The 15,755-nt window shown below is 39.3% G+C and overlaps 1 protein-coding gene across 3 annotated transcripts in view; it reads right to left on the bottom strand.

Moving 5' to 3' along the window:
• Positions 1 to 6,293: 6,293 nt before the first annotated feature.
• The window catches only part of LOC124067626 (nectin-1-like), a 37,400-nt gene continuing 27,938 nt past the window's right edge, over positions 6,294 to 15,755 (bottom strand). Inside the window, exons 2-7 of one of the 3 annotated variants that reach the window (XM_046405157.1) lie at positions 15,380 to 15,721; positions 14,992 to 15,294; positions 12,268 to 12,361; positions 9,759 to 9,910; positions 8,600 to 8,702; positions 6,294 to 8,495 (exon numbers count right to left, since the gene is read on the bottom strand). In XM_046405157.1, the coding sequence (XP_046261113.1) occupies positions 8,360 to 8,495; positions 8,600 to 8,702; positions 9,759 to 9,910; positions 12,268 to 12,361; positions 14,992 to 15,294; positions 15,380 to 15,461 (870 nt within the window). In that variant the 5' untranslated portion in view covers positions 15,462 to 15,721 and the 3' untranslated portion in view covers positions 6,294 to 8,359. The remainder of the gene's footprint in view (positions 8,496 to 8,599; positions 8,703 to 9,758; positions 9,911 to 12,267; positions 12,362 to 14,991; positions 15,295 to 15,379; positions 15,722 to 15,755) is intronic. The other 2 variants (XM_046405156.1, XM_046405155.1) reach the window with 2 other exon arrangements.

Here is a 15,755-nt window from a genome sequence, read left to right as displayed (position 1 = left end):
TAAAGAGCATAATCTTTGAGAGAACAGAGAGAAAATCAGGTATAACTGGAGGTTTCGGGGAGGTACGACAGTTAACTTACAGGGGCAACTTCTAAATATGGCCAGAATTCAGAGTTAGCAGGGAAAACTATAGGAGGCAGCTTACCCTGCATTTTATTTGTACTCCTAAGTAATCAGAGTGACATCACATCCATTAAAAACCGAGCTGGATGCGTTCTATGTCTAACCTCCAACTGTTTCTCACTGTCCTATTTTCTGCAGGTTTTAAGGTTTTGAATGGCACAATTTAAAATTTGAATTTGCATAGGTTGTCAGCAGCATGTGACATTACATTTACTTAATACCCTATTAATTTTAGTTATCCCAAAGACATGACACCACATAGTAATCTAACATGTAGCTAGTATTTTATGGTGTTATTTAGGAAGTACATATTCTATAGTACTATGCTTTGCTCCAATATTTAGTTGAAGTGAAAAGCTGTTTATGTGTTTTATAGTGATGGGCATATTGCCTGCACCTTTAACTGTGCGGACTCTGACCCAAGAGGACTCTGGGGTTTCACCGGTTCTCTGTCATACTGACTCAAGTGACTCAAAGGACTCGAGAAACTGGAATCAGTATATTAAGTGATCCAGAGGGACTCAAATTCTTATGCAGAACTGGATTTGCCGTGACTACTGGTTACCAGAGTGTCATTGAACATATCATAATGATGCTGCAGTAAAAGATGACATGCAGAGGATTAAATGAGAAAGATGGCCGGTGGGGGGGGGGTGGGGGGACAGGGAGAAGTGAACATTTTCATGTCTTACTTAGACATTTATTTAGACCAAACCAGGGGTGAGTTGTGAGACAAATAAACGAGTAAACGAGAAATGCAGAATGTGTAGTTGTATTTTTCTGTTCATTTAAGAAAACAGGTGTAAGAATAGTTAAATCCTTGAGATTTTGTGGATTAGTTTGGTTCACTTTTAAACTAAATGTTAAGAGAGCTTGTGAAACTCGCTGCTCAGCTGAAACTATTTGTTACGTCTCCGCCTGCTGCCCACAGGAGGTACAGAGTGATATTATGAGACATCTTCTGCCCACAGCTATGTGGCACTACACAGCCTAAACAGCAAGCTAAACAAAACAGTCCATGAGTCTGAAGAAGCTTTCAGAGCATTTACTTGAACCAGTACCCATTCAAATGCTAACATTGTCTCTGGTGCTGAGCACGTGGTGTAGTAAGTGGTGTTTTAGAGCTCAATGTGTTCTAAGAAGCTACAATGCTCTGCAGAGCTGAGGCGAACTGCATGGTCAGATATTCAAATTCTCTTGTTTGTAACTATGAGCCACCCCTTTCACATTACAGAGACCCTCCCTGTCTAAATGCCAAGCATCTCAGCTCCATGCTGTCTTTACAAGTGGGTACCCATTTTCTAAATTGCTCAGCTCTACAGGCTTATTCAACGTGTTTCGTTTACTCAGTAACATGTGGTTAAGTGTCCGCCACAGATGGGCTGGGTCTCACAGTTTACAGTCATAAATGGGGTTTAAACCATAGACATAATAAAAAATAGACGAAGCTTTTGCTGCCGTGGCACGAGAAATGCGGCTTCCATCTTGAACTGGTCATTCTACCGTAAACTACCAAAGCAGCGCGATGCCTGAGTACTGTGCGGCATATTGTTGTACAAATCGGAGGACTATTGAAAACAGGGCTCAGGAGATTACATTTCACAAGTAATATTGAACATTATTATTGGTTGTACTTTGTGAATAGAATATTACTGTTCTGTATTTATGTCCACCAGCAAAATCAGACAACAGAACATCTGACTGTAGAAGAGTTTGCAAACCAGCTTACTCACAATTTCAGCTTTGGTTCACTATCAACATCAAAATAGGAATTTTGTTGAAGAAAGGTACTGAGACATTTGAAGGAAGAAAATAGGAATAATAGGAAATAGGAAGATAGGATATAGAGAAATAGGAAGAAGGAGGTAGAAAATAAGCTTGACTTCCTTTGTAAAATGTTTCTCCCAAATTTCCCGTTTTCATTTTGAAGGTTTCTCAAACACGAAGACATTAGGAAGAAGTGGGAAGTGGCTTTGCAGTGAGCATTTTAAGCAGGAAGATTTTGATAGAACAGGTCAGACAAAGACCACAGTAAAGAGTTATTTTGGGGTTTGAGGGAAAATTTAAAAAAATTAAAAAACTTTCATGATGAAAAAAATTAAAACTTTCATTAGCAACTTCGTGCATGTGTAAATATGGTTTGGGGCGAGGGAGCGTCAATTTCTTGTGTTTAACTTGAGAATCTACATTTTTATTCTCTCTCCATGTGTCCTGTATCATAGCTACATGTATAACGTTTGCAGCAAAAACAAACCCTCGTGAAAATCAGTGAAATATTCAGCGAGTTGTGATTGATTAAACGCGCTTAACACTTCACTGCTCGTCAGCGCCAACAGACACTAGCGGTCGATGCAGCGTTTACTTTTTATTATGTCTATGGTTTCAACTGTTTGAGGTGTGACATGAACCACCAGGTGTCACTAACTTCCTTCAGTTTGACAGTGCATGGGTTTAGCCAAAGTGGGGCTTGGTTGTTCTCATGACAAGAATCTCACATATGTCTGCTCTCATAACATTAGATTTCACTGTTTTGGCCAGCTGAGTAGCATTAATCACAACAAGTGGACTGAACTATACATCTGAATTCAGCAGAGTGCCCCTTTGAAGGATTTTTCACACAGTATGCATATGCTGTGTCACTTTGGAGAAGTTACAGGTTGCTGTAATACATTTTCCTGATTTATTTATTTGTTGGGCCTCAGAAAACTTCTCTTTACAGCCTTACAAAGAAGTCATGTTATCCTGGCTCACAACATGAGAATTGTTTCTACGAGACTGGCCTTGTGACAGCTGCTTCTTCCATTCACATGATCACAACTGAGTCATGAAGGGCTGTTACTGTGGCTATATATGTATTTGTAGAGAACACTTTATTACCATAAAAAACACACGTTAAAAACACAAGTTACACAGAAAAAAAACATTTAAATCAGTGTAAAGAATGGCACTACTTGTCTTCATTGTCTAATGTAAAAGTGAAATACCAGAAAGAATTGCAAACATAAAAAACATTATAGGTTTACAATGCAGGATTTTACTAACAAATAGTGTAGACTAGATAGTGTTTCGCTATGTTCTGGGTATTTGAAAGCGTTGGGACAATTTTGGGTTGTCGGACGGCACTTTGAACAGTGTGTTTACAAGAAGCAGCTGACTAAATATGCATAGTAAACCTATAAAGCAATACCATAAACAGTAAATGAAATGAAAATTGTAAAATGTTATCTAAAACCTTAGTGCACACAAAACAACAACGGAATTTGAGATAAGAAGCTGCCTTTGTGAAACAAACATTTGAAATTAAACCCAATTATGTAGTTTTACATAGTACCTGTACCTATAATAACAAACTGAGATCGACTTTTCAGGTAGCTTCTCGGTCTTCTATCTTCTCTTCTGTACAGATTTCATCTGTAGAATCTTTCTAAGAGACTCACACACACACTGACTGATATCACATGATTCAGTTGTGTGGTCTACCCTTCAGCAAAAACCTTCCTCCCTCTGCTCACTGGACTCCTACAGTGTGTCACCTTCATCTCTGCTTTCTCACAGCAGCAGGCTTGATTTACTCCCAGCTTTCATATGAAGTTCTGTGACACAGTGGCTGGACATAACCTGTTTAAAGTTATCACATTAAAAAAATAATGCTGCTTACTATAATAGATTAAATGCACTGAATTCCTTAAAGAAAGTCATGCAGCAGAATGCTCATTACAACCATAAGAGACTTGAGACATGTCTTGTACTTGTACTAAAAAATGATATGGGACCATCTCTGCCTTGACCTGACACTGCATTTTAATTTCTGAAGCTTATTTGCGCAGTGCACTTAAAGGCTCCCTGTGGGGTTTTCAACCACATCTAACAACACACAACTTTTCATTAAGGGTAACCAGAAAGTCTCATGCATCATTAATGCAGTGCAAAGATGCTCCATGATTCAACACAAAGTTTGGTGAACACATTCATGGTTCCCCTTCTTTGCTGCAGCTCCATTAGCAGGTTGGTATTTTTGGGTCCAAGTGAAATGTCTTGACAATAAATAGACTGACTTATGATAATAAATAGATAATAACACTTACAGGGAAATGCAAGAACACAGCTCATATTCATTACAGAATAATTGTTTTCTTCATCATTTGTAACCCAGAACTTCATTTTGACCTTTAATAAACTTGTGAGTTAACCCTTAAATGAGAACCTCAATACACAATAGGTCAACAACAAAAAATAAAAGCTTGTTCCAGCACATGATTACTTAGAGCAACCTTTTTTCTCTGTTGTGTGCATGTAAACATCCTTCAAAGTCAGCTGCTGATATCAGCAGCAGTTCATGCTGTTTTCACACGTTAACTGCTGCTGATATCAGCAGTTGATGCTGTTGGTGGAAAACATGTCAAGAAGTCAGCGAATGCAGCAGTTAGGGGCGTTACAGCAAGCACAGACGGTTAAAAACGATAAGCTGAAGATAACTGAGGCTGAGTTTAAGTCTCTCTTCAAAGTCACTTGACAGTCTCATGGTCTCATTTGTTATTTTAGAACAAATTCTTTGTTTCTGCCATTTTAGCTTGAAAATATTAGTCAGTATTTACAGTTTGCAATCCTCATTGTTTTTTCTTTCTTCTATTGTTGAAAAAATAAGCAAGTATCATTGTTAATGCTAAGAGGGGTGACTAATGGGTTCATGTCCTAACTCTGAGAAACCCAGAACATTGAGTTTTCATCAATTCAATCCCACATACAGCGGCGTACACAGAATTCTCTCACAGGTTCGGCCAGATGTGACCACTGGAAAACTTAGAGCGGCACACCAGAAGCAAAGACCATAACTGAACTTCAGGATATCTATTGTGTTGTTGTGCTAGCCTGTCTCTGATCGTCTGTGAGGACAGACGGTTTGGTTTGGCAGTAATGCGGGTGCTGTACTCGACTGATTGTGGAGAAGAGAGAGCTGAGCTGGAAGGTAAAGATTTACCAGTCGATCTCTGTTCCAAAGCCACACCTGAGAGTCCAAATGATTACATGTCAGATGCTCTCCCACCCATCATTATGAAGTGCTTTGAGAGACTAATATTAAAACATCTCCAAACAAGTCTCCCTTCAGCCTTCGACCAGCACCAGTTTATGGACGGCACAGACTGACGGAGGATGCCGTCACCATAGCTCTCCGTTCAGCACCGGCTCAAAGCAAGGCCATGTGCTGATCCAAACACTGTACTCACTGCACACATATGAGCCCATATGTGCCCATTCTACTGATATCATCAATACATTTGCAGATGATACTTCGGTAGTCAGGCTCATATCAGCAGGACATGAGTCTGCATAAAGGAACAAGGTCCAGAAACTGGTGAGATGGTGTTCAGTCCATAATCTGATACGGGACACAAAACCCCCTGAAGAACCCATCATTGATTTTAGGAAGGACAGAACAGACCTCTCACTGCTATTTATAAATGGTGACTGTAGATGGTGACTCAAAAAAGACTCATACATTCATCCACAGTTTTTTTTTTTGTTTTTACACATCACGAATGGACTTGAAAATACAAAATAAATGTTTCTTTTTTAATATTATTACTCATGTGCAATAGTTTCTAAATGTTACTTAGATTTTGAATTCTCTATTTATTTTATTCTAATCATTATTATTGTTATTTATTAAGGTGTGAGTATGTATGGATGAATAGGTGGAGAACGTGTTTTTAATTTGTCGCACCATATTAGAGCACCTCTCAAAATCTTGTATGGTTTTTCTAAACAATAAGCAAGTCTATCCTGTCTTGTCCTATCATGTACCTCGAGGGCACCTGCCTTTCACTAAATTCATCAGGTATTGAAAGGAGGTTGAGAGTAGCAGACTCTGCATAAGAGCAATAAGACCTACAGCACAGTCACTAAAAATGAATCTAAGAATATACTTATGAAGAGCTTCAGTTCCGTTTCGTTTCTCGGCTACGTCTTTCATTTTTGTTCAGTAAAACTTGCAGTGCGGCACAAATTAATTTAACTTGACTCAAATTTACTAACTTAAATATGCCATTAGCATAAAACAGGAAGGTGCAACTAACAAATGAAAGTTGAATAGAGAACATACCAGGTATTAGTTCTTAATAAACAGGACTGATCTTCTGAAAGGAAATAACCAAAAGGGAAAACACCTTTTGGTTATTTCCTTTCAGAAGATCAGTTTTAAATAACTCTTAAATTTCTCTCCTTTGAGAGGTCCTTGCATCAATGTTGGGCTTTTTTAAGTGCCATTTTTTCTAAGATTTGGAGAGTTCAGACAAAAGTTCTCATAAAACTGAAACTTCTTCAGTTAAGATTCCAGATGCTGTGCCTTGTGCATTAACCAGATTTCAGTGTCCAGACAACATCAAGGCACCCAAGAGCCGTAAAGACATCAGGACAGCAGACGAAACAGATCCACAACTAAGTCCACATTGTGAACAGAAAGTATCCTCCCACAATCTGCACACCAGTGTGTTGTGCACAACAGTTATCATGTAGACTGACTTTTCTTTTTTCACTGTCCATAGAGTTTGCACATCAACAGAAACTAATACACATCTGGCCCGTTACATCTTTACAACCCCCTTTAGCTTTAACCATAATGCAAATACACACAAACTGACTTATATGCTTCATTAGATCAACCATGCAGGCTGCACTTCCTTAACTTTTAGGCAGTGATTGGCAGAGGAAGGCGACTGGGCACCTCACTACCACAACCACACTTAGGTCTACTGCATATCACCCAATATGTTATATCCTTACTGGTCTTAAATAACACATGATTCAAAGAATCACATCAAAATCTTAATGCCAACCGGGCAACTTCATGTGGCTAACTCACCAAGTTAATCCACTTAACTGGAAAGAAAGGATGGACAGAGGTCGCCCTGATGGTGACTTCTCTCTCAACAGTCTACAGCTAAGAATCAAGCTTCACTCAATTTCACATCTGAGAATGTCTAATGTCACTCTGCCAAAACCCAACTGAGTTTCTGTCTCACAAACCCACTTCATGTGCCTGAGTTCTCCAGTGGCAGCAGCCCACTAAGTGCTAACCAATCGCTTGTGAGGTGATTAGGGAACATCTGTACATTGGGGACACACAACTTTCAGTCACCCCTATTAGCAGTAAAACATACTTAAGGAATGACATCTGACTACAAGAAAAAAAGTTGTTGGTAATTTGGGGGGACTAAAGCTGACCCAGATGTTTCAAAGCTTGGATCATCGCCATGGTAACTGATGTCCAAATCAGTATTCACATGCTTTGTTGTTATCAGGGGGAAGCCACACCAGAAAAAGAAGAGCAAGAAACAAGTTCCTCTATAGTGTTCCATTCGTTTTTAAACTTCCACATATAAAAATGGGTGCGTGTAAGTGACACAAGCGCACAGAACGGCAACCACAAAACATGTCAGCTCCACATGCTCAAATGCAGTTCAACAAGCATGTGGCTGAGGCAGGGACAGGCTAATATCTCCCCTCCTGTCCTCATCTCTCATTAGACTCATAAATACAATAACAGTTGTCTTAAACACTGACTGGGAAGGCAGCTTTTGGTATTTCAAACATGCATGCAGGCTTGAAATACCAAAAGCTGTATAATCCTTAATCCTTAATTAAATTAAAACTTTTAAGAGAAAAGCCGAAATCATAAACTTTCTAAAGGAAACAGAATTAAATGGGACTTCCTGGTAGAATAAAAGTGAAAGGAGGACTGCTGCTTTACTCCAGACAATCTGTGTGAATCTGGGCTCTGTGTTGCCTTTCAGACATGTAGAAGAACACAGACAATTAAATAACAATCACAATAATCAACGTTAAAAGTTAGGCTGCTATGTCTCATGTGTAAATGCTTACAACGTCTCTCTTACAGACGAACTTCATCTTTATCACTGAATCTTTGATGCCCCAAAAAAGTGGCATTCGAGACAACCTCAGAGAAAAGAGATACAGCAGCTGCATGCAAATGTTCATTAACCAGCTGAGTCAGGAATGAAATGTTAGCCGTGGCGTCTGTATGACGCCACAACAACTGTGCTACAACTTGCCACTGCAACGGATGTCAAAGAGGTCCCTAAGGTATACAGTTTCAAATGTGTCTCCACATATTTTCAGGCAGATTTTGGAAATAAATATTTTAAAAAGAAAATGAAAAAAAGACAAACCAGTAAGAATTAAACCAAACACCTTTGACTACTAAATCCTCTACCTCTGCCTATAATGGCCTCTCTTCTTCTCTTTCTTCGTCTTCTTCTTCTTCTTCTTCATGATCAGTGTGTTCATGTGATCTGGAGGATGTTCGTACTGGTTCTCTCTCTCTGCTTGTGCCCTCTTCTGACCTTGAAAAAAACCTACCAAATAACAAAAGATTTACAGTGTATGTATAATTTATACTTACATACTTGACATATTTATCCACTCATATGCACGCAGTACTACTGTGATATTACTGTACCTTTGGAATTTCCCAGTTTTATGGAGGTACCACCCTGCACCAGCAGCAAAAGCAATGAGGATGAGCAACATAACAAATAAGGCCCAACAAACACGGCAGACCTCTGCAGGGAGACAGACAGCAAGAGAGAAGAATACAGGAACAGTAAATATAATATGGTACACTAGTTTAGCAGGCACATCCAGTTATGACAAAATATAATATGTTGCTCTACTGCTGCCCACAACAAAAGTCCTGAAATGAAAACCACATCAAAGCACATCTTTATCCTTTGGTAGTCAAATCAGGTCAGACAATAAGTTCCTGGCTTTAATGAAGCGATGGAATCCAGAGAGGAAAACATACCGTCATTAAATTAAGATAACTCATGGTGTCACTGTATGTTTGTGACTGCTTTAATGAGCAAAGAAACAGTGTGTGAGGCTCTGTGCACAGTGATTTTACTGATTCATGAGTTCAGTTTCAGTGTAATATGGTGACAGCTCACACGTTTATTTATACCTGTTATACTGTTATATGTATTTATACTTAGGAAACAAATATCTTTAACAATGGCTCAGTTCCATCAGGTGTCCCAGTAAGTCATGACAGTGAGCTAGCATGTACAATACCACACCTTGAAAGTAGCTCAGCTGAACTGAATGCAGTCAGTAATCACATCTGTTCCTGTTATGACATGCCAAAAAGAAAAAGGTCTTTGAACATCATTTACTAAATACCCTCACAAGATTGGACATGCTTGTACTAAGTAGTTGCACACACAGAACTGAATTATTCCCTGTAACACACTGGATGGAGTGTGGGCAGCAAGTCATCCTTCACTGGTGTTTTACACTTGTCTGGGTTGCGGTGGCAAAAGGCGAGACAGCCAAACCTTTCAGCTGCTTGCCAGATGCCAAATGGACGAAATCATTCACCAGTTAGCTACTGAGTTTGTCCCGGTTTGCTCTTTCAGTTCAACATGGTTGAAATACCTCCATGGGGAGGTCTGAAGGGAATCCTGATCATATTCAGCAATTCCATGCCAGGTCAAGCTAATAAAAAAATGTTAACAAAAGCAAACAACATCAGAGGACTGAAATCCAGAAACAGAATAACAACAAAGGCAAAAAACACCAACAACACTTGACAAAAACAGCCAAATCAAACCTGACCTCACCTGAAGTCACATGCACATAGAGGTGACCACGTTTTCTTCCAAAGGTGTTCGATGCTTCGCACTCATAGAGGCCATTTAGCTCAGTGGTCACGCTACGAAACTGTAACGTTGCACCTACTCGGACAGCAGACTGAGGCCACGAGTTGTCAGGTCTGAAACACACGAACAAGCACTGAAATGTACAGCTAAATAAAGACTTCAGATGTATAGTCAAATACATACAAGGGCGCATATGTTGTTGTGATGGTGATTATGCTTTCATTTCAGCATAGGATCTAAATATTTGTTTAGTTTTATGTTAGTTTGGTCTGTTGCATTTAAAAAAAAAACGCTTCATACAAGATGACGTGACTTTTATTGTGTGTACATATATATATATATATATATATATATATATAGTACAAAACAACCCACCCTAAAAAATGATTAATTATGCCAGCTCTCAGAGCAGATAATGACCTTTATGAAGTGGTCACACCTTCTATCTAAAGTAATCCTTTTAGTTAAATATTATCTAAAAGTGTCCTCCTTAAATTTGTTTAGGATTGTCTGATAACACACCTTTCAGTTTAATTTTTAGCCAAATCCTCTGTCATCAGTCACAGTCCAGAAAACGAACACAAAGCTGCTTTTAAGGCAAATATCGATCAACACACCATTTGTTTTTTCACCCACAAATGACTGTTTTGTAAGGGTTACTGCACCGTATTTCTCTTGGTGTCTGAGAGTATAACTACTATATTAGTAAACAGCTACTTTTAGGTTGTTTAGGATTTGTAACAGTTGGTAACTTTTCTTGTTCTCATGCAAGTAACAACTTTACACCTTTTACACCTTTCTGTAATAGTTCATAGTCTCTGTTCATATCGATTCTTTTCATTGAAGAATCAGATACAAATAAATGTGTAGAAAATACAACACAAATACAATCTACACTGAGGTTTAAGCTACCCTGCTCTACATCAAGACTAATAATTCTAATTCTAATATTTTATGTTTATTAAGAAAATTAACTCCAGTAGAAATTATTGTTCTGAGTAACATTTCTCTCGTAATTCTCATGTTCCAAAATCATACAGCTAAGCTGTGTTTTCCTTTTCTGACATTCAGAAACACTTTTACTGACTCTACTGCAGTCTGCAGGGCTTTAAAGCAGTAGTTGTCAATTGTTTTATCTTGACATGAATGTATTTTTTGAAACAGGCGAGTCTAGGTGTCCAAAAATAAAAAGAGGGCTACAGTCAGTGCTTCCTGTTTTAGTTTTATGTGCATTGTTTTACAGTAATATTTGCACTGCAAAGTCAAGATCTTATAATAGACCACATGGCCTTTATACTGTATTTCAACAGAAGACAAAGTGCGTGCCTGGCAAGATTGTGAGATTCTCTTTATATAAAAACAACAATTATCCCGCAATATTAAGCTCTGCATTTTTTTCTCTCTGAGGTGGATTTAAGACCACACAGTTGAAACCACTGAAGAAGCAGTGATTGGATTTACTCTAAATTCCCAGAAACATTTTAAAAAGTCGAAAAGCTGCAAACTGAAATGTTAAGAGCACAAGGTTGTTGCCTCTAATTCTGTGATAATTTGTCAGTTAGTCTCAGTTTAGCATAGATTTTCAAATAGTGAAATGTGCTGTGCAGTAGAGGACAAAGATGCAAAGATAAGAAGACAAAGATTTGTGCATTTTTCATCTGTTCAGTGCATTCCAGCAGGAACTGAAATATTTGTAAAAGCAACCAAAAAATGTCGAAAACTTTCTGCGAACACCAGAGTTCCTCTATCAGTTATTTGAGCTGACTGCGTGCTGTGGAATATTGCTCCAGCAGAAGTAAGGCACGACAATGAAATCAACACATCATCAATAAAATGCACCAGTATTCTTTGAGCACAGTTTATGTCAGCCCGTGCCTTAACCCCACTGGCCCCATGGGACTCTGTTCACAACAATGACGTTTTCAAATCCCCTGGCCACGATTCAAGAGTCAAGATGTTTTATGTTACTCAGGATGTATAAATACACTGCTGTGAAATGTGTTGTCTGTACTAAAACTGGGAATATATGGAGAACATGTACGCAGCGATGAAAGATAAAGCAGGAATAAGGTGCAAATGTAATATATTAAGGCATATAACAACAGGAACAGAATATAATGAAGGATATACAAGCAATAAAAGGTGTAGCAGCAACACAAAGATGTACAAAAAGCAATATGAATATAAACAGAGTTTCAATAACAATAAAAGCATAATTGCAAGAGGTGCAGTAATAGTAAAAGGTACATATACACGACATGAACGCCATCTGCCCATCTGCCATCTACAAGACTTAATCTGTAAAGAGAACACTTCTCCAGAGAGTCAGACGCCACCAGAGAAAAAGTCTTTTAGGATGCAAGAATGTGCTGCTTTTCTATATTTGTTTAGTTTAAAAACAGCTTATGATAAGAACAAACCAAACAGAGCTTCAAGGTAAATACTATTTGAACTGAAACTCGTTTGTTACCTGCTCCAGGTAAAGTCTGCATCCGGATTGGCGTCAGACACACATTCAAATGAGTCTTCAGCTCGTTCACGAATGTTTACTTCCACAGGTGGGACTGCAAGAGACGGGGAGAGGCCCATGTCAGCACAGTGTTTTTTTATCCAGTGTCAGCATCTGTTTCGTGTCTGTTTATACTAAACTTTATGGTACATAAATTTTATTAACCTAGACAGAGAAGCCAATTTGTGGTGGTGCGTGGAGGCTGGCCAGACACCGAATGTTTCTGAAGAGAGTCTATGAAAACACTATGAGTTGTAAGTTTGTAGTTGTGTCCAAGCCAACCCTTTGTTAACATGGTGCTAAGTTAGGGACCAAGTTATTGTCAATAAAAATCAACATGTTGCATTTTGTTTCTCTCAAAGCACTCACATCTGTGCTCCTCAGCACCCTGCCAGCACTTTTCTGTCAGCAAAAAATGGAGACTTAAATAATTTAAGATCATCATAGTTCAAAGTCATAGCAATCAAGGTCATACATCACACAGCAATGTTTGAATAAATAACATCAGATAACTGACACTGAATCTGCGATTCCTTCATGACTGGTCGTCTCTCTACACGTTACTTTCCCTTTAAGGCAGGCTGGACAACAAAGGAGGGTTTGGCTTCAGCAGTCAGTATGGGGAAGTTCCACAGGCAACACCAGGTGTTAGACTGGGAAAGTACCATCTGCTATTGTTGTTGCCTACCCTTTAGGCAGACACTTAGATGCTGTTACTTGTTATTGTCATTGATCTTGGGCCTGTAACTGTGTTCTCTTTTTGAGCTTCTGCTTGGGAACCAAACTGCAGAAAACAAAGAATATTTTGCAACTGACTGTTTCTTTATGCTTCCTCTGTCACTGTCTTTCTCGTTTTATGTATCATTGTTCTTGCTCTTCTGTAATACAATACTATAAACGGAAGGTCTGATCATTAGCTTAGCTCAGTGTAACACTACGGTCATTTCAAAAGAGTAGTGAAATAAGAGTTCACAATATAAATTAACTCAATATCAATACATCTACTGTATGTCAATATATCTTGTTGCTCTAAAGATAAATGGGCTAAATGAAATGTAATTCTATAGCCATGAAATTATGCAAAATGTGACCACTTCAACAAGTGAACATTATCAGCCATTACATAGTGTGCATGAGTTAAGGCCTTCCACTATGAAAATACCCTTCAGCAGAACTGACAACTGAAATGATAATATGAACCTTTTGAAATGAGAAATTCCATGTCACACACCAATCCACAGTTTCAAAAGTGCCAATGGCAATCGTGTGACAGCTCTGGCACCAAAAAAATCACTTTAGAGGTGATCGGAATAATCCGCAGACCTTGCTGTCAGCAAAAATTTTGAGTGACTAAGTAATGATTTCTGGAAAGAGGCATTACTGTTGACTTATTATTGTTCTATTAATGTCCATGTAGGAGCCATTTCTAGAGCCAAGTGTATGAAGAACACCACACTGGTCCAGTAGGAGTCATCTTGTGGTTTAGATCACTTACAATGAAGGCACGAGGCGAGCACTGCATTGTTGTTTTGGTCAAATGTATGGCTGTGTGGAGATTTATGGACGGTGGTTGTGGATTCTTCAACTTACCACACTGAAGAACATTAATGATGAGCAATAAATATTCCATCAAAGACAAAACGCAGAAATGGGATGCTGTTACTTCACTAGTCAAAGCGGTGCTTTGACAGACAAGTTCGGCAAGTTCAAACATCCTGCTTAAACATTTTTTTGGTACTTTGAGCTCCACAAGTGAACTGCCATTTAGTGCCACTGATTCCAAAACTGAGCTACTCACACCAAATTAATCGAGCATTACAGATGACAAAAATCTGTACTTCTGGGGTGAACTGTCCCTTTAACACAGTGCTTCTCAAATAGTGGGGCGCGATGCCAGGGGGGGCGCGTGTGACCCTGGGGAACATGCTTTTTTTGCCGTACTAGAATAAAGTGTAATTGCACATCCACTACAGTAGTTGGCAGTGGCGCTCTCATTGTCAGAGTGTGCGCAGGGAGTATTAGCTCTATGGTGTAGCGGTTTTTTTGCACCGAGGAGGCGATATGAAGTGCAGTAAACGAACCCTTAAGAGACAACATGAAGAATTTTTTAACAGGGATGAGAAGAAAGGCGGAGAGAGACGAAGATAATGAGACAAAAGTAACTCACCCGAAAGCTAAGACGAGGAAATATGACGAAGCATATGTAGCGCTTGGCTTCACTGTGACTACAGTGGGAGACGAAAGACCGGTGTGTTTACTGTCTAAAAATGTTGGCAGCGGACAGCATGAAGCCAAATAAATTAAGGCGCCACTTGAAGACATTACATCCCAATCATGCTGATAAGCCGCTGGAGATTTTTCAGCCAAAACGTGCCGAATATTGCCAACAATCATCCCGCTTTGTGAATGCTACTTCAGTAAACCAGTGAGCACTGTTAGCATCCTATTATTACATATTATTAAATATTATTACATATTATTATTACTATTATTTATAGTCGCGGCGGAGAGTGGGGGGGGGGGCGCGAATTGTTTTCTACTTGCTGGGGGGGGGCGCAACAGAAAATAATTGAGAAGCACTGCTTTAACATAACACACAAAACAAGATTCAAGTCTGAAAAAAGGCTTATTACATACGCATGAGCTGCACAAGTAACTGAAGTAGGGAATTATTTTTATACCCACAGTGGACCTGCAAGGTGAAGGGAAGGGTTTCTTCTTCCAACAGGGCTGCGTTGGTGACGACACACTGGACCATGTGGCGATTGATTTCTGTGGTTGGTACTCCAAACAGAGAGCTGACTGTGGTAGTCGTACCGTTGTCATGCTTGGTGGAGTTGGTTGTTGCCCTCACGTTTCCTTCCAGAGTACCAGTCAACCACTTCACCTCCGCGGGAGGCCTGGAACCAGCAGCCGTGCACAGAACCAGGAAAACCTCCTCATTGCCCAGAACAGGAATATTGTACTGGAGGCTTGAGACTGGAGGAACTAGTAGAGTTACAGTACACAAAGAGTCAACATGCAAGCAAGAATGAATAGAAAATATCCAGTGCAATACATTAATGCATTTTACCAAGCACGTTTAGAGGCACTTCTGTCTTGTGGTTTCCACTGGGGAACATAGTGAAGACACATGCGTAGCTGCCTTCATCCATCAGTGTGACATTGGAAAACTGTAGTGTTCCATTGCAGTCATTAACACTCCCAACAAATGTAAAACGTTTATCTTGTACAGTGACAACTTCTGGTCCATGCGTGGACACGACTGTGAAGAAGTTTTCATTCTCATTTTTTTTCCTGGTTTTTCTCTGCCATGAAATCTGAGTAACCGTCTCCGTGGTGTCAATGACTTTGCACGGTAAGACAGCAGTCCCTCCTTGTCCCACGGTGATGTTTCCTCCAATCACCTGTAGAGCTGTCAGAGTCAGAAATTCTCATCAGGCATTCAG

Source organism: Scatophagus argus, chromosome 11, assembly GCF_020382885.2.
Source record: "Scatophagus argus isolate fScaArg1 chromosome 11, fScaArg1.pri, whole genome shotgun sequence".
Lineage (NCBI taxonomy): Eukaryota > Metazoa > Chordata > Actinopteri > Scatophagidae > Scatophagus > Scatophagus argus.
Note: the sequence above shows the minus strand (reverse complement) of the source record. Positions and strands in the feature narration are given on the sequence as shown.